Source organism: Hyperolius riggenbachi, chromosome 7 (genome assembly GCF_040937935.1).
Source record: "Hyperolius riggenbachi isolate aHypRig1 chromosome 7, aHypRig1.pri, whole genome shotgun sequence".
Taxonomy (NCBI): Eukaryota; Metazoa; Chordata; class Amphibia; order Anura; family Hyperoliidae; genus Hyperolius; species Hyperolius riggenbachi.
In genome coordinates, this window is record NC_090652.1 from 212,233,338 (window position 1) to 212,259,612 (window position 26,275).

The following is a 26,275-nucleotide window of genomic DNA, read 5'->3' on the forward strand; positions in this document are numbered from 1 at the left end:
CTGTTAGAGACAGCTGTAAACAGCTATTTCCTGTCTGTGAACCTTGTTACATTGTAACAAACTGCCAAAAGTACTGCGGTCCCAGAGCTTTTTATGGGAGGGGTTTCAGCACAAAATCAGTTATACAGCGCCCCCTGATGGTCTGTTTGTGAAAAGCATTATATTTCTCATGTAAAAGGGGGTATCAGCTACTGATTGGGATAAAGTCCAATTCTAGGTTGGAGTTCCTCTTTAAGCCTGTGGTCCTCAAGAGGTTAAAACACATTTTAGTTAGATCATCTAACTTTTTTTTCAGGATCCTGCTAATTCAGATATGAGTGCTTTGAAGGAATTTGAGTCATCACCCATCGATCACATTCAGACATATCAGGTAAGCCAATTCCTTGACTGTCCTATTCTTCTTCTGTAGTTTTTTTTCACTCCGAATGTGCATGCAGATCAGGGATCCTGACTTCAATCGCTGCATATTTGTTGAAAGTCAGATGCTTAGATTGTACTGAAGTCAAATCACCATGAAATTTGGATAAATAGCAATTCGTTAAAGTGGGTGGGTGTTAGTTTTGCTGACTTCAGCGGCACTAACCCGGCCTGGTGAGTGCTGCTGTGCCTCCTGACTCCTTAGCTGCAGTGCTCCACATCTTATTGTCGTTAGTGGCGTTTATCCTTCTACTGTGGGACTCTTTTCTTATATTTTTATCTCTGTGGTCCATACTCTTTCCCCTCTTTTTTTTCCCCAAGCAATCATGGCTGTTTGGCATCACTCAGTATGTACTCCTTTATTTTGCCACTTTTCCACATTATTAGATGAACAAGCAAGGCTCTTTACTGCTGTTTTTTGCACACTAACATGCATTTCATTATTCAACGAGATGGACGTTTTCTGTACTGATTTATGCAATTTACTTGCTTCATGAGACCGTGGGTCATATATTTATGGCAATTACCTCATTTTCATATGTATATTTATTTTATGTAAATCACTATAGGGGTGCTGTGGGTACCTTCTTATCATGGCAACTACTGTGTTGTATCATCAGCATACCCCGCTGCATAGTTCTTGGTTTTAAAAGTTTTTATGTGGTTTGTTGATTTAATAAAGTAGTATTTTTTACATGTCAATGGTTTGGTGCGGTCTATGGCCAGGTCTTTTTCTGACATCATTGATCTACCAGTACAGTCTTCATTTAATGAGAAAATGTTTTTAATTGTTTTATATTGATAAACACAACATGTAAAACCATACAAATACGAACAGTTCCCTTGGTCTGTGTCAAGCTTATCCACACCCCATCCCCGACTATGAATAATGAGATAATAAAGTAATAGCACAGTGCAACATAGCATACAGTACGCATGGTAGCATCAGATGTCAATCTTGTGGAGGGATAACCATCCCAGATTTTATAGAATTTCTTACTACAACCACGATTCTACAATCATAATTATCCACGATAATTAAGTAATTCCTGTTGCCTCTGGATAGAGCTGAAGCTGCTCTGCATTGTTTACTTAACTTAGTATAGCTCAGCACAATCTTATCTGAGTGAGGGGGAAATATGAATTATTAACATTTGCAGTAACTTGCAAATCAGCAATGTGTTTTCCAATTAGTTTTATGCTTAATGCTTTAGACCACTGGGCCCATATGCAATTCACTTTTTTTCTCCTGAGTTTTCTTCTAGGTGATATTTTCTAACTTGTTAATAAAATATCTTACAAACCACCAGCAAACAAAAAAAATACTCAAAATAACTTTGAAAGTACTTGTCACCTACTTTTTGGTACTTTTTACTTTGCAAAGGCCTAAAAAGTTAATCTAAATTGAGGACAAAAAATTATCTCCTAGGAGAAAACTCAGGTGAAAAAGTTAATTGCATATGGCCCCTGGTGTCATACTCCAGCCCTCAAGGGTCATGTCCATACTAGAGTTTAAGACCTACTGAGAAAAAGTGAAATATGTTCTACTTGATGAACCACACACTTCCTGTTTCAGTCCAATCAATTATTTTCAACTGTGCTAAAAAATGTGTAGGACCTCTGCCCTTGAGGACTGGATTCGACATACCCATAGAAGAAATTTGAGTTTCATTCCACTTTAACACATTTCCTTTAAGTGAGTTGTCTCCTTCTCCTTCTAGAATGTACCTGAAGATCAGTCTTCCAGTGACCCGGCGGGACGACCACTTATGCATCGTTCTGGAATCAAACAAGCTACGGGAGAGGCTGTGTACACAGATGACATGCCAAGTGTAGATGGAGAACTCTTCCTGAGATTTGTCACCAGCTCCAGAGCACATGCCAAGATTGTGTATGTTATCACACAGCAAACATATTGTAGTTAAGGTTTATCATAAAAATGTGTTGCTTAGTTAATCTATAGTGAGAGTTGGCGATGAATGTTGTCTTGCATTTTGTTTCACTACTCCTGCCTCTGTTGTAGAGCCCATTGCAGGGTCTGTTGTCAGTGCTGTAGTGGTAATGATCACCTCTATATGTGCTTTGACTAGTAGTAAACATTGACAAACTATTCTTTCTCCTCTGGCCCCTCATTGGCTGTCTGTGGAAAGCCAGTTTTGGTGGTTTGTATGTGATTATTATACATAGGCCTCGATTCATAAAGCATTACCTCATGTGGTAATGCTGAAAACAGCAGACTTTACCGAGCACTTAGCAAAGTGTCAATTCATAAAATCTGTTACCGCATGAGAAGCTGACATTACCGATCAGGGAGATAAATTACCGACTTGGCTGTAGTTACCGACAACATATGTCAGTAAATTGTCAGCAAATGCCAATTTATAAAGCCTGCAACAAGCGGTAAGCCTGGCGGTAGTTACCGACACCTCTAGTGAGGCGTTAACAAGTTGCCGACAGCTCTGATGAATGCAAAGTGCAGAGAGCCGAAGTTTGTTTGAGTCATCTGTGGAAAGAGCCAGAGAGCCGTCTATGCGAGTCAGGGAAAGTCTGTGCAAGTCATCTGTCTGAGTCATCTGAGTGAGTCATTTTTGCAGAGAGCCGTCTGTGCGAGTCATGGAAAGTCTGTGCAAATCATCTGTCTGAGTCATCTGAGTGAGGCATTTTTGCAGAGAGCCGTCTGTCCAGTCAGGGAAAGTCTGTGCAAGTCATCTGAGTGAGTCCTTTTTGCAGAGAGCCGTCTGTGCGAGTCATTTCTGCAGGGCAAAAGAGAGAATCGCCACACTGCTCTACTCTACCGCTCAAAGGGCTGTGGTAATTTACTGACCTCCAACAGCAGCTAGGGAAATCTTTATGAATTAGCACACAGACCGGGAAAATACAGAGTGCGGTATTTTCCCGACAAGATTTTTCTTATCGCACTGCTGTTTATGAATCGAGGCCATAGAGTTCTGGGGGGAAGAAGGGTGCAGGAACAGTGTATAATGCACGCTGAGTCTGAGACCCATGGCCAGCATTATGATGCCTTAGTGAATCAGAACATTCATGCATTTCATGTACAGTATTTCTTAAATAATGTCTGGTGTCACATCACAGCAAACATACTATTATTTGACCAGGTTTGAGGTTTGATCAGAGAGGGATCTATCTAATGGCCACCTTTACTGGATAAATTGTCTGATTGCCTTTTAAATAAGTAATTGCTATGCAAACATGTAGAGAACATTCTCTGCGCCTCCCTTGGATACAGCAGACGCTTTTCTGCATTGTTTACTTAACTGAGTTACACATTCTTATAAATTTGGCTTTTGAGTGAAGTAGAAGTATGAATTATTAACCCTTCTAATAGGAAGCCAATAGTATGTTTTTTCCCTTATTAGTTTTTTGCTGTGTTTAGTGCTTTAGGCCATAGATTACATACCACTTTCAGTTCCTTTTTCAACTGATTTATTTTGTAACTCACTATCATGTACTCAAAATCATATTTATTGCATATTTAATTTATTATAGGTCTATGGATTTTTCTGACGTTTTTTCCATGCCAGGAGTAGAAACTGTTATAACAGCAGACGATTTTCCTGACTCCTCTGAGTGGAGTGAAGAACAGGAGTCAATGTTGGCAAAAGAAAAGGTACAAAAAAGATTGTTTTATTGTACCAAGGTGTATACACTTCTGGTTTTTTTTTTGTTCTTTGTTTTTAGGGGAAATTTGCAAGATGAATTACTATCAATAGACCAGTTATGAAAAGCTCAAAAATGTAATTCTTTTATATTTAGGGCACTGTCCCATTGCCATTACTTCTTTTGTAAGGTTTCCTAAAGTATGCTGTTTGTTTCTTGGAGACCCTCATCCCTTAATAGGATAGAATGCATCTGCCTTTACTGGGGGGTCATCTGGCTTCCTATACTGGTGGTAGATACATGCCTATGCGGATGGTTGGGGGGTGTCATCTGGCTACATATACTGGGGAGAACTGACTACCTATAGGGGGGGGGAGGCTAACCAAACAGAGGAGTCATATGGCTGCCTATACTGAGGGGAGAGGGGCATATTGTTACCTATACTAGGGCAGTCATCTAGCTACCTATACCGGGTCTGGCTACCTAATACTGGTAGTGCCCTCTCTGGCTACCTGCACAACACTGGAGGTCTACCTAATAGCAGGAGTCAATGCTGTTGCATTGCAACAGTGTTCCCAAACTATTTAGTCTAGGGAAATCGAGCCTCCAGCATCTAACTACAATTTAGGAATGGATACCAGGATGACGACAACATTTCTCTCTCTCCTACAGCCCCCTCCTTGCTCCCCTAAAGGTGCGTACACACGCACTACTAAATGCGACGACGGGTCTGCCGGCGGGCCGCCGGCAGACCCGTCATTGCATTTAGTAGTGCGTGTGTACGCACCTTAAGAGCAGATACTAGCACAGTAGATGTGTTTTGCAGCCTTACCATCTTAAGCTCTGTGTGTACTGAGTCTCAACCATCCTCCACTACAGCCACTAGCTCTCTACTGTCTGCTTCTCCTGCATGTCATGTCACAAGGTGATGGGTCTGATGCACTAGTCTCTTCCTATTATGCGGAGGGGGCAAAGAAAAGGGGAGGAAGGTAGAGAGCAGTGTACACACACATCATATGGAAAGGGAGGGAATAAAGGCTATTAAACATTTTTAGATGGAGCATACACAAAGCAAATGTTTCCTATAACTGCTATGTGAGAGGGAGAGGGGGAGACAAAGCAAGGGCTACCTTATTAATGCTATCTGTGGGGGGTGGGATACGTACTGCTAATCATTCATCAAGACTGGATGAGGCTGGTGCTTTAACTTGTGTTGGTAACCAATGTCTCCACATTACTGGACATGAGCTCTTTGCTGCATTTTGTCTTCCATTGCAGATTCTGTTGCAGTGAAATGAATGGCAACACAATCTGCTGTCTGGAAATATGTGCGCAGAAGGACTTTTTTGAAGCTAATCACAACAGACAGAAGTAGAACAGATAGATGTGAATTAGCTTCAAGAAAACCATTGCACTCTTCAACCACTCTGTTTTGAATCTGATCTCCACTCCATCAAAATGCTGGACAGCAGACACAGCATGATCTGGGTCTGAGCATGAAAAGAATTTCACCTATCACTGCATACTATGTCAACACAGCACTGACCTGCAGAAGCTCACAGAATACATGTGAATACACGTGAAATTCATATACCGTATACACTTGAATATAAGTCGACCTCATATAGAAGTCGACCCCAATATTTGACCCTCTTAAGCTGTCAGTTTTTAATGTCTCAAATATAAGTCTACCCAGCAAAGTTGTGGTTAAGTCCAAACCTTCTTTCTTTGGAAAAAATATGGTTAAGGGCATCATAGTGGCGTAGTAGTTAGCGCTGGGTCCCCGGTTTGAATCACAGGCAGTTTAACATCTGCAAGGAGTTTGTATGTCCTCCCTGTGTCTGTGTGGGTTTCCTCCGGGCACTTAGGTTTCCTCCCACATTCCAAAAACATACAGATAAGTTAATTGGCTTCCCCTAAATCGTCCCTAGACTACTATACATACACTACACTATATATAGACATTAGCATGTGAGCTCCTCTGAGGGACAGTTAGTGACAAGACAATATACTCTGTACAGCGCTGCATAATATGTCAGCTCTATAAAAATACTAAATAATAATAACAGAGGCAAGATACCTGTAGCAACTGTGTATGATCCCCATGCATCTTCCTAACACTGTGCTGCTGGTAATGTGTTATTAACAGTATATCACAGTGTTGGAAACATGCTTGCAGATTATCAGGGGTTAATCACTACAAGTATCTTTCCTCAGTCAGAAAAACAAGGATAAGCACCAGTGCATACAGGAGCTTACAGTGAAGATAAGCCCAGTCCTGTGCTTCAAAGTAAAGCCTCATCTACACGTTTACATGAGGCAGAGATCCGGCGGCTCGATTAGCTGCCGGATCGCCTCTTCCGCGCCCCCGCTCGCCGCACGTGCGCCGGAATCAATACCCGCTCGTCCCCGCGCCGCTTATCTCCCGCACGATTCCCTGCCATTGTCCCCTCGCGGGGAGCGAGCAGGGATTCGGCAGTGGGGAGATCCGTCCTGTCGGATCTTATCAATCGAGCCGCATCAGCGGCTCGATTGATCAGGAACATCGCGGCCGCATCTACGCGTGTAGATGCGGCTTCACATGTTAGTGAATTTCCCAGTCTGGATTCAGCTCACTCCCAGCCACCGCTGATATCTTTCACAACTCACTGAAGCACGCTCTTGCCGCTCTGATCCCCCACTTCCTCATATGTCATTAGCTAAGCAGACTGGCCAAATCTGAGTGTTGTAAAGGAGAGACCTTGTGAAGCAGACTGCTTCAGTGCTGGCTGCCTGAATAGATAACACTGCTCTCCCCAGCACTGCGCAGTGAAGCTGTCACTGTATCAGCAGCTCTGACAAGGCACCAGATACAACGGAGGATTTCAAGCTGCTCCTACCCCCGCTGGCTGCCACAGAATCACGTGCTATCAGAGCGGGGGCTGGCCATCTTGCAGCTTGCAGGGGGAGCTGCATTATCGTGACCAGGCATCTAAGTAAAGCAGGGGGACACAATCTGGCTGGCTGGCAGCACTAGAGGGGCAGAAAACAGCATATGTAAGGCAGAGGGGACACTTGATACTCAGCAACAAGTGAGAAATTTAGGTGTGATGCGAGTATAAGTCCCCCCCCCCCCCACACACACACACACACACTCACACTTTTCAAAAGTAGATCAGACCTACATTTCTCAACTTATAGTCGAGTATAGAATACTAATATTTAATGGATGTACTATGGTAGAATCAGACCTACTGTATTTTTGGCGTGTAAGATGCACCTAGGTTTAGAAAGCAAAAACCAGGGTGGAAAAAATATACTAAACCTGATGTGTCATAGCAGTGTCTTGTAGATGTTGTTGTGTCCTCCTGTGCTCTCCATGTGTCCCCTTGTCTCCCCAGTGTGTCCCCCATGTGTCCCCTTCTCTCCCCATGTGTCCCCTTCTCTCCCCAGTTTGCTCTCTGCTTCCCTTCCCATGTCTTCCGCTCCCTCCCATGTGTCTCCCGCTCCACCCCTCCCATGTCTCCCTCCCAGTGTATCCTTCCAGGACCAAACCCAGGATTTTCAAGGGGGGGGGGGGGGGGATTCTTGAAAGGTCTCCCTCAGCCACACACAATACAGTATAATAATATGGTAGGACATCATGCTGGGTACACATAATGCAATTTCCCTTCCGACTGACAGGATCTGACAATTATTTCCTAAATGTCAGATCTGCTCCCGATTGACAACGGGATCGATCAGGGCTCTTTTCCACTAGCAATCGCAATCACAAACGCCAGCGATTGCGATTTTTCATTAATTCTGTTATGCGATTGCGATTTGCGATTTTCATTTGCATTGCATTATCATTGTAAAAATCACTCCAGAAAGCGATTGCGATTTGCGATTTCCAAATCGAATCACTGTAGTGGAAAATACTTCTCGTGATTTCTATGATAAAGTAACAGCCCTAGCGTTTTAAAAATCACTAGCGATGTGCGATTTTGCGATTCAGCAATCGCAATCGCTCTAGTGGAAATGGAGGACAGCCGACATTGCTAATGAAGGGGAAAGTGAAGCATTACACAACATGGCACAGGGCTGTGCTCATACCTGACTCTGTTAAGTTCCCGAGAGCTGCTCCATGCTCTGTACACACGCTGCTGCCACATGCTCTGTACACACGCTGCTGCTCCAAGCTCTGTACACACGCTCTGCTCCATGCTCTGTACACACGCTCTGCTCCATGCTCTGTACACATGCTGTTGCTCCATTCAAAGTCAACTGTAGCCGGGAAAGAAAGAGGATGGTGCTGTGAGCTGCAGGATGCCTGCAGATATTCTGGTGTCTCAACTTGTGCCTTGCTCCAGACACTGCACCAGCCCTGGTCTGAGGGGGGATTCCGGGCAGCTGTAATCCCCCCTGCATTTGCCTATGCCTTCTCTACCCTTGTGTATTACTAGCAGAATCGGCAGCACGGCTCACCTATTCCAGCAGTTCCATGGTGGGTTGGCAGTTTGTATCGGAGGGCGGTTGTAAGTCAGGGACTCCCTGTATTCAGCATATAAGATGTATGAACTCTTTCTCCCCATTTTTTTGCTGAAAAATACGGTATATTGATTGTTTCTTAATGTGGTATTATATTTATAATATTTATACAGCTGAAGCCTGTTCTATGTAATGATTTGTGTACTTGTGTGTTGCAGGTGTTGTGCGTGGGACACATTATCTGTGCAGTGTTGGCGAAATCTCCTGAACAGGCCAAGAAAGCAGCCAATAAAGTGAAGATCGTCTACGAAGATTTGCGACCAGTTATTCTAACAATAGAGGTCTGTTAAAATCATTTTGTACAGGGATAGTGAATATGTCAGTGTTGGATATAGCATGAGATAAGTTAGATACTTACACACCTAACCTTAAAGTGGAACCGAGATAAACTTTTACTCATTGCATAATTGTGTTCCTTTCATGAAATTTATAAGGCATTCCTCAAGCTAAATCCTTTTTTTTATTTAATACTCTAATTCCCTATAAACTAAACAAGCCTCGCTCACAGCTTCTCCAGAGTGCCTTAGCTTATGGGAGCTGAGTCTGGGCAGTAGGAGGAGGAGGTTACAAGCCAGAGATTTCAGAGGCAGAGGGGAGGAGAAGAGGGAGGTGAAGTTTTCACAGGCTGAGGGCTGGAGATACAGATCAGCTTGCCTGTGTTTAATGTGACAAACAGAACTTGGCCGCTCTCATTGTATCACTTTGAATAAATAATCATAAACTGTTGAAGCTGTTTGCAGCTAGACTTGCTGTGTAAACTACCTAAACTTTAGATACGATATATAGAAAAGTTACTTGTTATAGTTAGTTTTTCATCTTGGATCGGCTTTAATCTTTTTTTTATCAATGGTTTATGAATGATGTTAAGTCTGGAACATACTTTCAGCTATGATTGGCCTATCACTCACCAATAATACTACATACTACTACTACTACATGGAGGTGGTAAAATTGGTCAGTGATTGACCAATTATAATTGAAGGTGTGGACCAGGCTTTAGTTTTTCACACACTCACATATTGTCTTATCTGCTATATACTTCTGGTTGAATGTTCTTTTGCATGACTATCCCATAAACAAAGGAAAGGGGTATTTAATAATATTTCCACTTTGCACTCATTACACATTATACTCCTGACACTCAATAAAAAACGTTAACGGGGACTTTTATAGTTACATTATTAAACACAACAACATTTTGTAGGATAGACTTTGAAATAAAAGACATTAAATAGGGCAGGTTTAAATAAATTTTGTGTCTTCTACTAAGCAAGACTTATCATAAGAACCAGAGCCAGTCCTATAAAACTAACTAGCCGACCCGCGGCTTAGCATACGCCGCATAAGAGGGTAGAGGGCAGGAAGGGGGTATTGGGCACAGCGGCGGGGAGGGGGGTTGTAGCCCCCCTCAACTGGGTCCCCTATGTGTGCTCTACCTCCAGCTTAAGCTCAGCAGGAACCCCCCCCCCCCCCCTCACCTGGGTCCCCCATGTGCACTCCCCCTCCTGCTTAAGCACAGTAGCAGCCGCCACTATTAGTAAGAGGCAGCGGGCGGGGATGACTCACCTATTCCGTGTTCCATCGTGCGCTCCACTGTCGTCACTTCCTGAAATGCCGCACACTGTATTGGTGTAATTTGCCTTTTTAAAACAAAAGGAAATCTGCAATAATTCAGCTATAAGTGAACATTTGTGGTTACCCACAATGCACTGCTACTAAATATGCAAATTACCCCTTTTCCCCCCTGGTAAGCCAAGCAAGCATCCAGAGCCGCTGGTGTATAGCAAGCATATGGCTTTAAATTTTACACAGTCATATCAAACCCACATGTGATAGCCTGTTTCAGACTTTTGGTCCTCATCTGTACATGGCAAGGATTGATATGGCTGTATGAGATAGGGCTTGGACCAGTACAACAGAGTAACCAAGCAGCTCAGGGTGACCCAAACCACTTGGAATGTATAGGGGGATAAAAGGGACCAAAAAGCCCTCCTACTAAAAAAAGCAAAGCTTGGTGTAATTTGCCTTCTTAAAACAGAAGAAAATCTGCAATAATTCAGCTATAAGTGAACATTTGTGATTACCCACAATGCACCGCTACTAAATATGCAAATTATTCCTTTTCACCCTTGGTAAGTCTAGCAAGCCTATAGCTTTAAGTTTTACACAGTCATATCAAACCCACATGTGCCAGCCTATTTTAGACCTTTGGTCTTCATCAGTACATAGCAGGGATTGATAAGGCTGTATGAGATAGTGCTTGGACCAGTACAACAGAGTAACCAAGCAGCTCAGGGTGACCCAAACTACTAAGAATGTATAGGAGGATAAAAGAGACCAAAAAGCCATCCTACAAAAAAAAAAGCAAAGCTAGGTGTAATTTTCCTTCTTAAAACAGAAGCAAATCTGCACTAATTCAGCTATAAGTGAACATTTGTGGTTACCCACAATGCACTGCTACTGAATATGCAAATTATCCCTCTTTGCCTTTGGTTTGATATGACACTACTTCTTCTTCTTACTTGGACCAGCCCCTTCTTCTTGCTTGGACCGGCCCTGGGGGCAGGGCGCTACTTCTTCTTCTTGCTTGAAGGTTGAGGCACTTACTCTATTATATATATAGATTATACATTCAGTGATTACAACTAGGGGTGGTCAATGTGATGCAAATAATTTTGAGTTGATGCAGGATTTGTATGCAAATTTATGCGGCTTGAAAATGGACCAATCAAATTTTACCTCAACAGAATTTGATTAGTTAATTTTCAAGCTGCATACATTTGCATACAAAATTTAGATAATGCTGGATCAACTTGAAATTATTTGCATCATATTGACCATCCCTAATTACAAATATTGTATGTATAGAAATTGCAAATAAATCTAATGCCGCTGAACAAATATTATTTTATTTTTATTTATATTGCATCTTCAGAAAATATGGAAATATCTGTCTGTGAACTGCTAAGGCTATTCCGTCAATACTATACTGAAGGTTTATATAACATGATGAGCCCCCATTGTTCACACTCCCTTCCCTTTTCACCTTGGTGACCCCCATTTCCTGAGGGTGCCTCTTCCAAAAGTCATATAACAAGTATGATCACTAGTATCCTCTCCTTGAAGGGAAACTGAAGTAAGAGGGATATGGAGGCTGCCATATTTATTTCCTTTTAAACAATACCATTTGCCTGGCTATCCTGCTAATCCTCTACCTCAAAAGCCCAATCTACGCGATAAGATTCTTTGTGCGATTCGATTACGGTTCTATTTACGATCCGATTAAATCCGACATGTCCAATTGGGATTCGATTCAATTAGATTTGCCATTGCAGAACAATGGCAAATCGAATTCAATCGAATTGAATCCCGATCGGACATGTCGGATTTAATCAAATCGTAAATAGAATCGTAATCGAATCGCACAAAGAATCTAATCGCGTAGATTGGGCTAAATACTTTTAGCCTTAAACCCTGAACAAGCATGCAGCAGATCAAGTGATTCTGATATTATTGTCAGAGCTGCCAGATTAGTTTCATGCTTGTTTCTGGCATTATTCAGACACTACTGCATCCTAATAGACCAGAAGGTTTGCCAGGCAACTGGTATGGTAAAATAAAATAAATATGGCAGCCTCTATGACCTTATGGGAACCCTAAAAATTGTATAGCATTGTGATTTTCTTGCAATCTGGTATTTCAAAAATGTCTTCCACATGTTGGAAATTGGTGAAAGCATGATAATCAGGCATAACCGCCGCAGTGTAAAAAGAGATCATGTTCACATGGCAGTGCTTTTGTGATGGCAATCATTTAGAAAATGGGCCTAAAGATGGTAAAGCTACTGTAAAATTTGGAAATGGCGAAGTGCCTTATTGTATCTTTATTAAAAAGGTGTACAGTTTTTGAATTAATGCAAACCAGGACTGAAAACAAAAATATGAGATAATTAGTTTTATGTGTAGTACTAATAATAAATAGAACATTGGTAACATAGAACAGAGACTCATAATTTTATTTTCTGCTTAAATGCTTAATGTTTAAGACTGGACTCTAAACAGCAGCCATTACAGTCTGATGTAAAATCTGCTGCAAAATAAATAGAAGAAATGCCCCTATGAACTTTTCAGCTCAAACATTTTATTAGCAGTGTTGTCATGGCCAGATAAAAGTATTTTGCCTTCTATTTCCTTTTTGGGACAACATACTGAATTGATAAGCTGTTTAACATTCTTATTTGCATAGATATCAACAATACTTTTTTTCAGAATAAAGAAAGGGACTCCAGACTATTTTTAGTAGGACTAGTACTACATAGGTACCTATGTTTATCTCATCATCATGGGGCATATGAACTAAACTTCAGTAATGTTGCTGTTACAAGGTAGCACATGTAGCACAATTAGCACTACTTACGTTACCTAGATTTTCTAAGCGTTGTTAGAGTAAAGCATGCTATGCAAGTAGGGTAGGGCACATTATTGTAACAAGGATCATGCTAATTATACAATGTGCGCTACCCAGACACAGACAACAGTCAACAAAGTTTTGTGCCTATGCCCCCATGTCACTTCAGGTACCCTTTAAAAATGTGACATTTTGTATGCTTTTTACCCTTTTTTGTATACACCCCTAAGTTGTAAAGCAGATTGTTTAAAATCAGATTTTTTTTGTATACTTAAGGCTACGCTCACAGTAGTGCATTGCGGTGCTGCATAATTGGTGCTTTGTAACATGGCTTGCCACACTGCAATACACCACCTATGCAACATTCACAGTGCTGTGGGTTTGTTGCGGTATAATGGGGTGCAATATCATAACTGCATGCAGTGCATTACCACAAAACATGCTCGTTAACAGTGGCAGTGAGGCATACTTTTCATGGACAGTAGGCTTCACTGTATGCTATACATTGCGTGGATAATGTGGCGCCACTTTCTCATGTAGTTGCTTTCCTGCTGTATAGGTTCCTGTTGTATTGCGGTATAATGGTGTTTGGCATTGAGTGCACTGCAAGCAGTGTGTTTCCACGATACACGCACCTTAACAGTTGCAGTGAAGCATATTTTGCATTGACTGTACTTCACTGTATCCTACGCAATGTACTGACAGCATGCAGTGCCGCTTTCCCAATCCATTGCATTCTGCTGTTATAGGAAATGCAACCACCAATGTGAACATAGCCTTATTAAGAACTTATCTACCTCTGCTGTATACAGCAGTATGGAGTTTTAAAAATACCTATATAAAACAAATTAATTTATCTTATGTATAAATATTGTGAGATCATTTGCATGTTTCCTGTTTGTTTCTGTGTAGGATGCCATTAATAATGGCTCATTTTACCAGCCACAAAGACAACTGCAATGTGGTAATGTGGATGAAGCATTTCAGACAGCTGATCATGTCCATGAAGGTAGAGTTCTTCTTGTATTTCATCATAATGTAAGGCTTTCGAGTCTACAGTCAATTCTTTATTTCCATAGAACAAAATGCAGTCTAAGTATCTTTGCTCGAAAGGGAGACAAATATTGGAGAGGAATAAAGAGCTTATTTATTGTGTCCAGTGCAAGGAAAACTTAAGCAAAGGACTGAAACACTTACTCTGAACATCCTATGAGATCTCAACTGTGAAATTCTGATTTGGCTTCTAAAGGATAATTGCTCTACTGTTGCTACACATTATTTGCGTGAATAAATAAACCCTAGTGTTGTAAGAATTTCACAAACCTACCATTTTTTTGCCTGGCAGTTCTGCTGAACTCTTTGGCTGCAGCAGTGGCTGAATCACACACCTCAAAAAGCATGCAGCTAATCCAGTCTGACTTCAGTCACAGCACCTGATTTGCATGCTTGTTCAGGGGCTGTGGCTAAAAGTATTAGGGCCCTTTTCCACTAGCGCGTTTGCGCTAGCTGAATCGCAAAACCGCAAACCGCTAGCGATTTTACAATCGCTACGGTTTGCTTTTTAACATAGGAATTGCGGTAGGTCATTTCCACTACCGCGATTCGTTTTTTACTTGATCGCGATCGCGCCGCGGAGCGACTTTTGCCGCGATTTTGCTATGCAGTGCATAGCATAGCAAAATCGCGGCCGCAAACATCGGGAAAACGGCGGAATTGCGATTCAGCAATCGCTAGCGTTCAGCGCGAACGCTAGCGACTGCTAGTGGAAAAGGGCCCTTATTAGGCTGGTTTCACAGTGGGATGTTAAAGTCCCACGTTACAGCAGCCAGTAACGCAGCCTAACTCACAGCACTGTAAAATCAATGTGCTGGTTCACAGTGCACACGTTGCATTACATAGTAACGCAGCACGTTTAAACAAAGTGCTGCATGCTGTACGTTATACTAGGCTAAGCCATGTTAGACTGTTTGCACATGCTCAGTAATGTTGGAGGAGGAGGTCTCCCCTCCTCCGGCGCCAGCCACATGGCTAATTAATATTCACTGCACTGTGGAGACTCGTGGTGGGACTGTAGTTTTGTCCGGATTATGAACGATTCGTTCATTTGATCCGGATCTTTTTTGTGAGTCGAATCATCCGGATCATCACAATGAAAGATTCTGTTCACAGTGGATGTCTGTCTGGAAGAAACAGGAATGTACAGTGCAGGGAAAGTCCTGTCCTGCTAGTCATTTCACCCAGTCTGCTTCCCTAGTAAAATGATTCAAATGATTCGGTTCAAAGATCCGGATCTTTTCAATGATCCGAATCCTTAAAAAGATCTGGACTTCCTATCACTAACCTAGAGCAGCTGCTTTGAGAGCTGCATAACGCAGCTCAATCTGACGTCCAACTTCAACACCACCATGCGTTGCGTTAGGGGCACGTTTTGCGACCATAACGTCCCCTAAAACGCAACGTCTTGGTGGTAAAGTAGCCTAAGAGACACAGGATCAGCAGGAGAGTCAGGCAACTGGTATTATTTTAAAAGGAAACATCCATATCCTTCTCAGTTTAGGTTCCCTTTAAATGCAGAAATCCAACACCATGGAGTCGATTTACAAAGACTGGTGAAAAGGAAATTGGAGTGAATATGATCCAATTTCACAGAGCAATCAGTTAGTATCCTTGTTTCATTTAAAGGGATCCTGAGCAGTAAAAATAAACAAAATTGGGACTTATCTGAGGCTTCCTCCAGCCCACCGTAGGTCGGGCTGACACATCTTTAATGATGCTACAGTACTGCGCATGCACGGTTTTCTAACTTTAAACCGCTCAGTACTGTCACGCCGGCCACCGTGACGACGAGTAGCGGCCGTGCATACTCAGCATGCATACAGCACGGATAAATCATTTCATCAAGAGACTGAAGGAAAACATAATTTTCTCATCTTCTATTTATCCCTATTTCTCCTACAATAAAGTTACAACGGGGTATGGTATTTTCACAAAACACTAGTAAAATGCATTTGTGCAAAGAGGACACGTAAAGTTTACTGAGTACTGGGCAATCCACATTGCGTGTTAATGCAAATAGTCTAACATGCAATGCCTTTGTTGCTTGTAGAGCATGCATTACAAACACATTATACAAGCAACACAGGTGCTGCATGTATAACGCAGGTCATGCTGTTTGCTTAATGCAAGCTACATAAACCCCGATAAACTTTACATGTGCTCTGTGACACATACATTTTAACAACATTTTGTGATTTTTTTTTTAATTTACCGTAAAGTTTGTTGATTGCAGGTGAAGTCTACATAGGTGGTCAGGAACATTTCTACCTGGAAACACAGAGCATCCTTGCTGTGCCTAAGGGAGAAGATGGGGAGATGGATATCTACCTGTCTGCTCAGGATCCAACACTCGCCCAGGTAAGAAAAAGAATAACCATTTCATGCTACAATATAGTCTTACCTCCAATATTTTATAGATCCTTCTATATATATCAGAATTTAAAACAAAGGAAAATTCCTCTATGAACAGCAAGTCGGAAAAGAAACTTTATGTATATTTCTTTAACCACGTCATGCCATGGGTTGAAGGATTCACTTGGATGCTTGCGTGCACGTGTGCTCCCAGGGTGCGCATGCACCTGGGCTTTAGCGGTATAGCAGGACTCAAATAAACATTCTATTTGCACTGAACAAATTCCAAAGCGTGGCCAGCACACCCAACAGCTAATCAAGCACAGTGTTCTCCCCAGGCTCTTTTAGCCGGGTGTTCCACGCGGCTAATTTTGGTGAGCACCCAGCTGTCATCAGCTCTCATCCTACTCCTATGCTGTAAGCAGAGTTGTGCTGACACTGCATTCCCACCACTCCAAGCCCCCTCTCCCCTGTGCGCCACACCTGGCTACTTTTTCATGCCTCCAGGCTGGAAAAAAATTCTGGGGAGAACATTGAACACTTACTGCTGGCACTATGGAGAACACTGAAGCAGCTTTCTTTTATCCACCATGTAAGGACATCTGACAATTGTTTTGGGGTCAAAGAGCTGTATGGACACTGTAATTTTTGCTTTGATAAAGGGGTACAGCTCGTTGACCCCAAAACAATTGTTGGATGTATTTACATGGTGAATGAATAAAGCAGCTTGATTCACTGTCCATGTGCTGGGCATTCTTTGGACTTTGCTTAACATATGGATCTTGTTAACAGCTCCTGGCTACAAGTACTAATATCTGCAGTAAGAGGTGTGCCGACACTCATATCAATTTTTGTTTGCACTAAAGCTGCACAGACAGGATGTTTATAATTGTAAATTTCTCAGGAAGTGGTTAAAGTATTGCCCTGTAAATATGTTGTTTTCTGAAGCTATTTGATTGGACTTCAATTTATGTTTAAGCCCAACTCCAGGAAGTCAATGTTTTGGAAAGGGATTAGGGTTTTACTGCAGTCTGTGTCCCTGTTAAAAGATGCTCTAGCCCATTTCCACTGCATTCAAAATGAAAACAAACATTCTTCCTTTAATTGGGCTTCAAAATATTCCAACAATATTAAGTGTATATTATTTTGTTTTAGACACTTGTAGCTGCAGCACTAAATGTGCCTTCCAATCGTATTGTATGTCATGTAAAAAGAGTTGGAGGAGCTTTTGGTGGAAAGATAACGAGAACGCCTCAGTTTGCAGCAATTATTGCAGTGGGTGCAAAAAAGTAAGTCAGTCTATGTAGAGCTATATTATGCATCAAAGATATCTGCTGTGTTTAATGGGTTTCCCGGGGACCTTTTAAGTGTGTACAACAAATATTATATTTTATCATTTAACGACCGATAAATTCCATTTTCATTTAATTGTTAATTCACTGGTTTGTATATAAATAATGGATGGGCTGAGCACTATAAATACAAAGTTTGTGTCATATATTTACATAAATGACCTAGATTACCAGTAAGCAGTAGCATTAAATCTACTAGTAGAGTTGCCCAAATCGGCCTCAGTTAGGTTAAAGGCTTGTTCTTCTGAGCGGATGTCAAAATTCGAGGTTTGGAAGGTTTTGAATCTAAACACCATTGATTCCAATGGGGAAACCAATTTGATTGTTAGCTGTGGCCCCTGAAGAGCAGCTACAGCAGCCAAATGCAAATGAAACAAATGCATGTGAAGCCTGCCTGATGTCATAGGAACATGTAGTTATTGAAGAAAATGGTGGAAAAAACATGTACAGTGATGAGGAGGGGCCTTTTTATGTGGCTTCACAATGTTATGGAATCACTAAGGATAATTGCTGGGACAAAAAAAAATATAATATGTTGGCAATTTGGAGAAGGATGGGCCACATGAATCGTGCAGCAGTAAAACAAGCAAAAAAAAATCACCAAGAACCAATAGTTCAATATGTAAAAACGCCAGGAAATTAAGTTACTGTGTATAAAAGTCACTCACAGATTCCTGGTTGCAAAAATTTACAATCACCAATATGGCATGCAGAGGAATTCTTGCCTCTGTTTTCTAGGATTTTCAAAGTGGCGCTCGCAGTGATTAGGAAGGTCCTAGGGACAAAGACTACACTAAAAAGTACAACCTCTGAACAGAGTTGTAATGGATGATAGTAGGTGGTTGGGGATGCACAAAAATATATAAAATAATAAAAAAAAACATTTAAAAAGTACAGTAATAGTTGGCTTACATATCCCATTGATCAAAGCAGCCAAAGCAGCAAAATAACTCAGATGAATAGTTAAGTTTATTGCACCTGGATAGGGTCAGACAACATGTTTCTTGGGTATTTACCAATTCATTACATCACTTACAACCACAAAAGTGCCTTCTGGCCGTAACAAAGAAATTTGAGCACCTCAAGGCTCCCTCCTGTGTCCTTCTTTCTCCACCCCCACTAGCCGCTTGTACTTTGTGGCCCAGCAGCAAGTTGACTACGTACATGCCACCAGGTCAGGGAGAATAAGCACTCTGGTGAGGATGCAAACAAAAGGGTACAAGAGGGAGCATGCCAGCGGTACAGGTGAGTGTGCTCTCCTTTGAGTATTTTGTAGGGGCCCTGTGGGAGCACTACTAGTAGGCCCTCCTGTGGTGGTTATATAGATGTGTGTTTTTTAATTATCCTTTATATCATTTTATAAACTATGTATTTACAGAAAAGAACCTCTGTTACCTCCCTGTCTTTCTAATACATGTAAACATCCTTTCTTACCTCATTATATTATCTCATTCTTTAGTCTACCTTAAAGAGGAACTCCAGTGAAAATAATGTAGTAAAAAAAAAGTGCTTCATTTTTACCATAATTATGTATAAATGATTTAGTCAGTGTTTGCTCATTGTAAAATCTTTCCTCTCCCCGATTTACATTCTGACATTTATTACATGGTGACATTTTTACTGTGGGCAGGCTATGTAGCTGCTCCTAGCTGTTTTGGCTCTTAGAGACAGCTGTAAACAGCTATTTCCTGTCTGTGAATCTTGTTACATTGTAACAAACTGCCCAAAGTACCGCGGTCCCAGAGCTTCTTGTGGGAGGGGTTTCAGCACAAAATCAGTCATACAGCGCCCCCTGATAGTCTGTTTGTGAAAAGCATTATATTTCTCATGTAAAAGGGGGTATCAGCTACTGATTGGGATAAAGTTCAATTCTAGGTTGGAGTTTCTCTTTAAGACCTTCTAAGATTCTACATATTCTGTTAACTATGTCTAGTCCAAAGAAAAAAAATGAACATATAGAGAACATTCCCACATATATATCACTATTGAAAAATATGACGAACTATTCTAGATATTACTTCTGCACAGCCTGGACTGAAATTCGGAGTTTGAACATCAGGTTACAGAGCTGCTCTATGGGAGATCCAACCCCAGCAGTATCCATGTTGGCTGGTTGCTTCTGTCAGGGCCTTGTTGATCCCAGCAATGGTGGAAATGTGGAGTTTCTCAGATGCGCAGAGTCTATGTTACCATTAGTCTTCATCACAGTATTCTGCAATAGACAGTGGACTTTGTTGCTAGTGACCACCATGTCACAGCCCCCAAGGTTACCTTCACCAGTAATGGAGAGAAAGGGCAAACCCTGCAGTAGGGAGAGGGCAGACCGGGATCTGTAAGACTGATTACTGACTGGTCCAGCTGCCAGCAAAGTGATGGACTGGACTGGCAGGAACCAGGCTGACAGACCGTAGACTGGGCTGGCACGGACCAATATGACAGACTGCTGAGTGAACTGGTATGGACCAGGATTACAGACTGTGGAGTGGACTGGTAGAGCAGACTGGTAGGACAGACTGATGACAGAACTGGTAGAGTAAACTGACAGAACAGATTGTTGACATAACTGGTAAAGCTGTCTGGCGGGACAGACTGTGGACCAGACTGGCATGGTGAGCTGACAGCACTGGCTAACAAACAGCGGATCAGACTGGCAGGATGGAATGACAGGACTAACAACCTGCAGGCAGATTGGCTGTAAAAAAAAGTGTGGAGGGTTGTAAACAAGCAAGCAGCACAGAGCAATGTATAGATAAGGTTTCAATAATTTCGGCTTCTGTGCAAGTGCTGTGGCTCTGCTGGTCTGATTTATTGGTGGGAGCACTATGTGTGCTTCCCTAATGCATGCCCAATAAACAGGCAAACAAACAGAACCCACAACCATCTCAGAAGAGGCCCGGAGCTGGTGTGGGGGACGCATGGCAAGGGACCTGGGGAGGAACCTGCTGTTGGATCCAGAGAAGTGTAGCAGATGACCATACAGTAAGACTGGAAACCCAAACAATATCTTAACCATTTCAACTTTAACCAAACCCAAAGAATACAATGGGTGGGAGGAGTTACAGCAGGGTGTATAAAGTTCTTAGAAGCTATTAGGAGTAAATAAACAATCTTAGCTCAGATGAGGAGTGACTTAAAGGAAATCATTTTATTGGACACAATAAAATTAAAGTAATACTATCGATGAACATGTTTTTTTTTTTTTTTTTAATGTAATGGGAAAAGCACGTGAAGTGCTCCTAATTACTGATGTTTACATTTCACTGCTTATCTCCTTGTTTATTGTTTTTAAATTATTTTCACACTTCACTGCTTGCCAGGATGATGGACCAGTGAATCATTAGGGGAGCTGGAATCCCTCTCCCTACATCTGTTAACCCTGTGTGTACTATATACCTTTAGCAGATGACAGGTCTCACTAGCAGCTGCCTGTGTCACTGAATGAACTGCCTGTACTGAGAGCAGAGGAATTGTACCTTGTTATGTGCAGTAGCACGCTAGCACCCTACGAGTCTGGCGACAAGCAGCTTGCAGGAGAGGAACTCCTGCATACAGCAATTTCCCCACCTCTAACAGATTCTCACTGGCTCTCCACTGCCTGCTCCCCAACCCTTCCATGTCTATCACTGCTCTAGGCTCTCGGCGGTGTTTCCATACTCAATAGTTCATTTATGTGTGGATGGATGATGCAAAGAATCAACAGAAATACACCCGGGTTCAACTGTAATGGGATATATTTCCTATTAGCAGCACAAAATACTGTATTTCACATATTACTGCAATGACTGGCATGACATTTTGGGATTCTGTCCTTTGGTGCTGGATGGATGATGTACTCTTATGGTGGCCATAAACGATACAATAAAAACATTAGATTTTTCCGTTTATTCGATCTAAATGATCAAATCGAATGAAAGTTGAAAATATTTTTTTCTTTTTTGATCAAGAAATTCAATTGATTATCCAGTTTGTTTGAGAAAAATCTGATCGGACATGCTGGAAAAATCTTTATATTCGATCTAACGGAATAATCGAACTAAATTATTTAATCGAATAAAAATGAAAAATTGTGCCATGTATGGCCACCTTAAAGTGATGTGAGAAACGGCATATTTCTATTTCCTAGTTTTGATCACATGATGATGTTGCAATTGACCACGTTCTTTGAAGGCTCACTTCAATCAGCAGAACAAAATTGTAACGATCAGTGTAACACAGAGAGGATCTGATTACCGGCGATCTGCAGTATCACCGAGAATACAGATATCTGCAGTATCACCGACAATCAGATACATCTCTAACCTCTGGACACCTGAGTAATATGAGTGTTTGGTGCAACAGTAATACTTTGAGGAGAGCCCCCCGTATAGAGGGTGCAAGGCAGTAAGATACTGCCCAAAGAACAGGCTCCTTCCAATGGCCTGAGGCTCCCCAAGGGGAGGAGTCAGGCTGAGAGTGGGAAGGACCAGAGTGTAAGTGACACCAATGGTGGAGTGTCACTGACAGATCTGTGAACTATCTCTAAACAGAGGAGATAGTTCTCGAGGTCGGACAAGCCAGGTCGGTAACAGACAGACAAAACAGATACAGAGGAAAGAGACTGATACGGAATCCTAAGGCAAGCAGGGTTTGGCAACGGAGTATCAGATATAGCGAAGTACAAAATCAGAGATCAGAAGAGAGGTCAGGAAAGCAGAAGGTCATAACAAATAATCAACAATTGTCTAGTCTAACAGTGTGAGCTCCTTGATCATCAACACCCTGGAACTAGTCTGAAGTTATAACAGGATGATAAAGCTAATTCCTAGTCTTGGGTGTGAGCTCCGTTGTCATCAACACCCTGGAACTAGTCTGAAGAATAACACAGATAATATACAGTATTCCTAATCTGAGGTGTGAGGTCCGTGATCATCAACACCCTGGAACTGGTCTAGAGAATAACACAGAATCCGACAAAAGGTCTGAGTGCTACCACGTAGTGATCGCAACGGCAGATAACCAGAGAATGACCAGCACCCAGTATATATAGCAAGGCGCTCTCCAGCACCTCCCCTAAGTGCTGGACCAATCGGAAGTGGTGGAATTGTCAGCTGACTGGCTTGGTCAGCTGACTCCCTTCTGGCTGTCATAAAAGCTCTGCCTCTCAATGTGTGCGCGCGTCCTTCTGAATCTGTGTGGACTATCAGTCCCAGCCACACCAGACCTGTGCTGTAAAACATCTGCTGTGCTGGACGCGGAACCAGCGTTCTCCGCGTTCCGTCATGCTAGTAGATGCAGGCCCACGCGCGCAACCTGCCGTGTTGGACGCGGAATCAGCCGCCTTGCTCTGAGTACCCGCGGCGGCTTTTCCGCGTTTTCTCACAAAAATCTTTACAACAGACAGTAGTCTGTTGCTGTTAAATCCTTGCAACTTATAGTATTTGTTCTGAAACATTTTGTGTTTATTTATAAAAGTTCTATTATCATTTAACTGCCCTGTCTGAGTTATCTCGCTTTACATAACTTTAGGCAGGGCTGCCTCAGCTGGCAAAACTTGGGCCTAATGCAGAGCGTCTGGGAGCGCTTCAGGTTTACCGGTGCTGTGTCCGATTGTGCTTCCCTAAAATTTGCACTGCCCTGCATGCGCATTAGGAACCTATCCTGTCAACCCAGAGTCCATGGCGGTCTAGAGGGGTAATAGTAAACTGCACCACCAGAAAATTTGCCACTGAGCATGCACATGAAAGCATCTTTAGGGAAGCACAATCGGACACTGCACAGGCTCTTCTCTTCTATCGGCTCTTCTATTCTATCACTGAGCGGCGCTGTAATACTGACATCCTCCTCCAGGTCCTGATCACATGATATGACATTACAGTGCTGGTGGGAGAGGAGATCTGCTCTGTAAAGCAGACATCCACCCTTCAGGTCCTGATCACATCATATCATGTGATCGAGACCTGGAGAAGGATGTCGTCTTTACATGGCAGCTCGGTGGTAGAAGAGCAGAGCCAATCCTGAAAGAGTAAAGTGAATCCTACATTCTGAATCAGGTGAATATGAATCGCTCCCTGTGCTTTTCTGCATTATGCTGAGAAGGCAAAATAAAAAAAAAGTTGTGCTGTACTGCACATTATTTAAAAAGAAAATGGCAGGGAAAACGTTAAAGAATAAGAGTACATATATAGTACACAATTTAGATTGAGCACCCTCAATTCCCCCGTTACTGCCCTAATGGTCTCTAGTGGCTGTTTTTCACCCACTCGCTCCAGCAGGTAGCAGGGTCCCAGTAATTCTCACTAGCTGGATAACGGGGAATTGTCATGATTCAAATGCATTGGTATGCAATGCAAGGGAATCGCAAGGAAGATTGTTCTGTCACTATGCAAGAAACACTGAGACTGGAATTAAAGGAATGAATATAAAGATTTATTGTAAATGTTGCACATTAAGCTCATGTACAGAGTTATGCAACTAAACTGTCAAACAGCTTACACAAACAATTAGCATTAAGTTTATGCAGAGAATCATACAATTAGGACGCATAAACAATTAGCATTAAGTTTATGTAGAGAATCATACAATTAGGACGCATAAACAATTAGCATTAAGTTTATGTAGAGAATCCTACAACCAGGACGCATAAACAATAGCATTAAGTTTATGCAGAGAATCATACAAACGTCAGGCTATTAGTATAAGCAATGGTGCAACTGGAAAATGACACAGTAGCAAAACCTATCAGGGATTGTATATGCTATGGACCCCCTGCATATAGGATAATATGCAAAGGTATCCCAAGCATAACAATAGTGTGCACACTGAACCCTGAACCTGACTAATATATACACATGAAAATAATATACACTATTTACAAAGGCAGAGCATCAGAATTATAATCGGCAGGCAACGGAACGTCATACATGCAGGCTCAAACCAGAGAAACAAACAAGATACAATTGCTTAGGCAAAGGGTTAGTCAAATACAGCTAACAGGTTAAACACGGTAAGAGCAGATACAAGGCTGAGCAAGACAGGAAGGCTAGGACTCAGGACCAGGAACTGACATTGATGAGTTAGCACAGAATGGCCTGTTAAAGCAGCTTATAAAGTGTGCAAGAGAGTCAGATGACAAAGTCCAGGTGAACACAGACCTGCCCTCATTAGGTCTGCAATAACAGTTCTTGCAAGTGAGACCTCTGCTGGTGGCAGAGAATACTTCAAGCAGTTTCAAACACTGAGGACACAGAGGGCATCTGCTGGCGAAATGGAGGAAGTTCATCATTAGTTCAGGAAATTTGCCAGCAGATGCATTTTGTGACAGGAATAATAGGCGTTATTAGGGTGCAGAAAGGGCTCTGCTATTTTCCAACTGCCCTTCATTTAAGATTATTGCAGACACCATATTTTTCCCAATCTACATAATGAACTCAGCAACACAACTTTGCTTCTGCATTGTAATACAAATGTTTTGCTAAAAAATGACCACTGGTTCAGTGTTCTCTGTGTAGTCTGGCTGCGTCTCATAAATGGACTCTCCGGTGTTTCTTGCTGAAAGGTACCCATTCAATTTTCAGGACAAAGCGTGCTGTGCGGTGTGTACTGGAGCGAGGAGAGGACATGTTAGTCAAAGGAGGTCGCCATCCCTACCTTGGAAAATATAAAGTGAGCAAGTTACTGTAGACGAGAAGTATAGAATAGTGACATTTCACTCAGCCAAAAATACTAACCAGGTTCTAATCCAATTCTACACCTTTCAGATAGGATTCATGAATGATGGACGAGTCACTGCTGTAGATGTGTCCTATTACAATAATGCTGGATCTGCTTGTGATGAGTCAATTCTGGTAAGTGTCTTCTCGTCTTTTTAATTTTTTTTTGATGTTCCGTGTTCAACAAAACTTGCAGACTATAGCTGGCTTAAATTTCCACCCAATGTTCCAAATTGATCGATTACTTTCTGAAAAGAATGAATTTAGATGGACTCGATTACTACCACTCACTGCACATCAATTTCCAATAGATTCCAGCAGGGAATCTATTGAAAATCAATCATTCAATCAATCAAAATCAATTGAACATCAGCTTTGCATTGTTCGTTGGAGGTCAACGCTATGGGCCATCGATCTACCAATGCTGTGATCGTGCCCCTGATCAGCTTAAATTTCCATCCAGTCTGATCGATTCTTTTGGCTTCAAAATATTTATTGAACAATTTATAAACAAATCTCTTTACAAACATATCTTATAGGTATATAGGTATCTTATAGGTGCAAAACAATGCATCCCATGCAGGGGAGCAATACCAGAATTAAAGAGACACAATCAATAATTAAGTGTTCTAAAATGACAATGTACAAATAATATCTAAATAGCTGTGTAAACATTTTCCTACTTTCATTATAAATATTGGAGTTGGCTCAGAGATTTCTCCCAGTGCATCACTGCTAAAATATGCAAATTACCCATTGCTGTCCCTGTGGGCTAAACAGACATCCAGATCCGTTGGAATGCAATGATGTGTCAGCTTTTTAATATTACCGAAAGCAATTTTTTGTTTTCTATAACATTTTAGTAAGAGGGCTTTT

At 41.8% G+C, this 26,275-nt stretch overlaps 1 protein-coding gene across 1 annotated transcript in view; it reads left to right on the top strand.

Moving 5' to 3' along the window:
* LOC137524806 (aldehyde oxidase-like) overlaps positions 1–26,275 on the top strand; it is a 339,511-nt gene that overhangs the window by 245,556 nt on the left and 67,680 nt on the right. Inside the window, exons 18-26 of the mRNA XM_068245128.1 lie at positions 296–370; positions 2,139–2,308; positions 3,925–4,045; positions 8,703–8,825; positions 13,864–13,960; positions 16,241–16,365; positions 17,515–17,648; positions 25,265–25,352; positions 25,448–25,534. Coding sequence (XP_068101229.1) covers positions 296–370; positions 2,139–2,308; positions 3,925–4,045; positions 8,703–8,825; positions 13,864–13,960; positions 16,241–16,365; positions 17,515–17,648; positions 25,265–25,352; positions 25,448–25,534 — 1,020 coding nt within the window. The remainder of the gene's footprint in view (positions 1–295; positions 371–2,138; positions 2,309–3,924; positions 4,046–8,702; positions 8,826–13,863; positions 13,961–16,240; positions 16,366–17,514; positions 17,649–25,264; positions 25,353–25,447; positions 25,535–26,275) is intronic.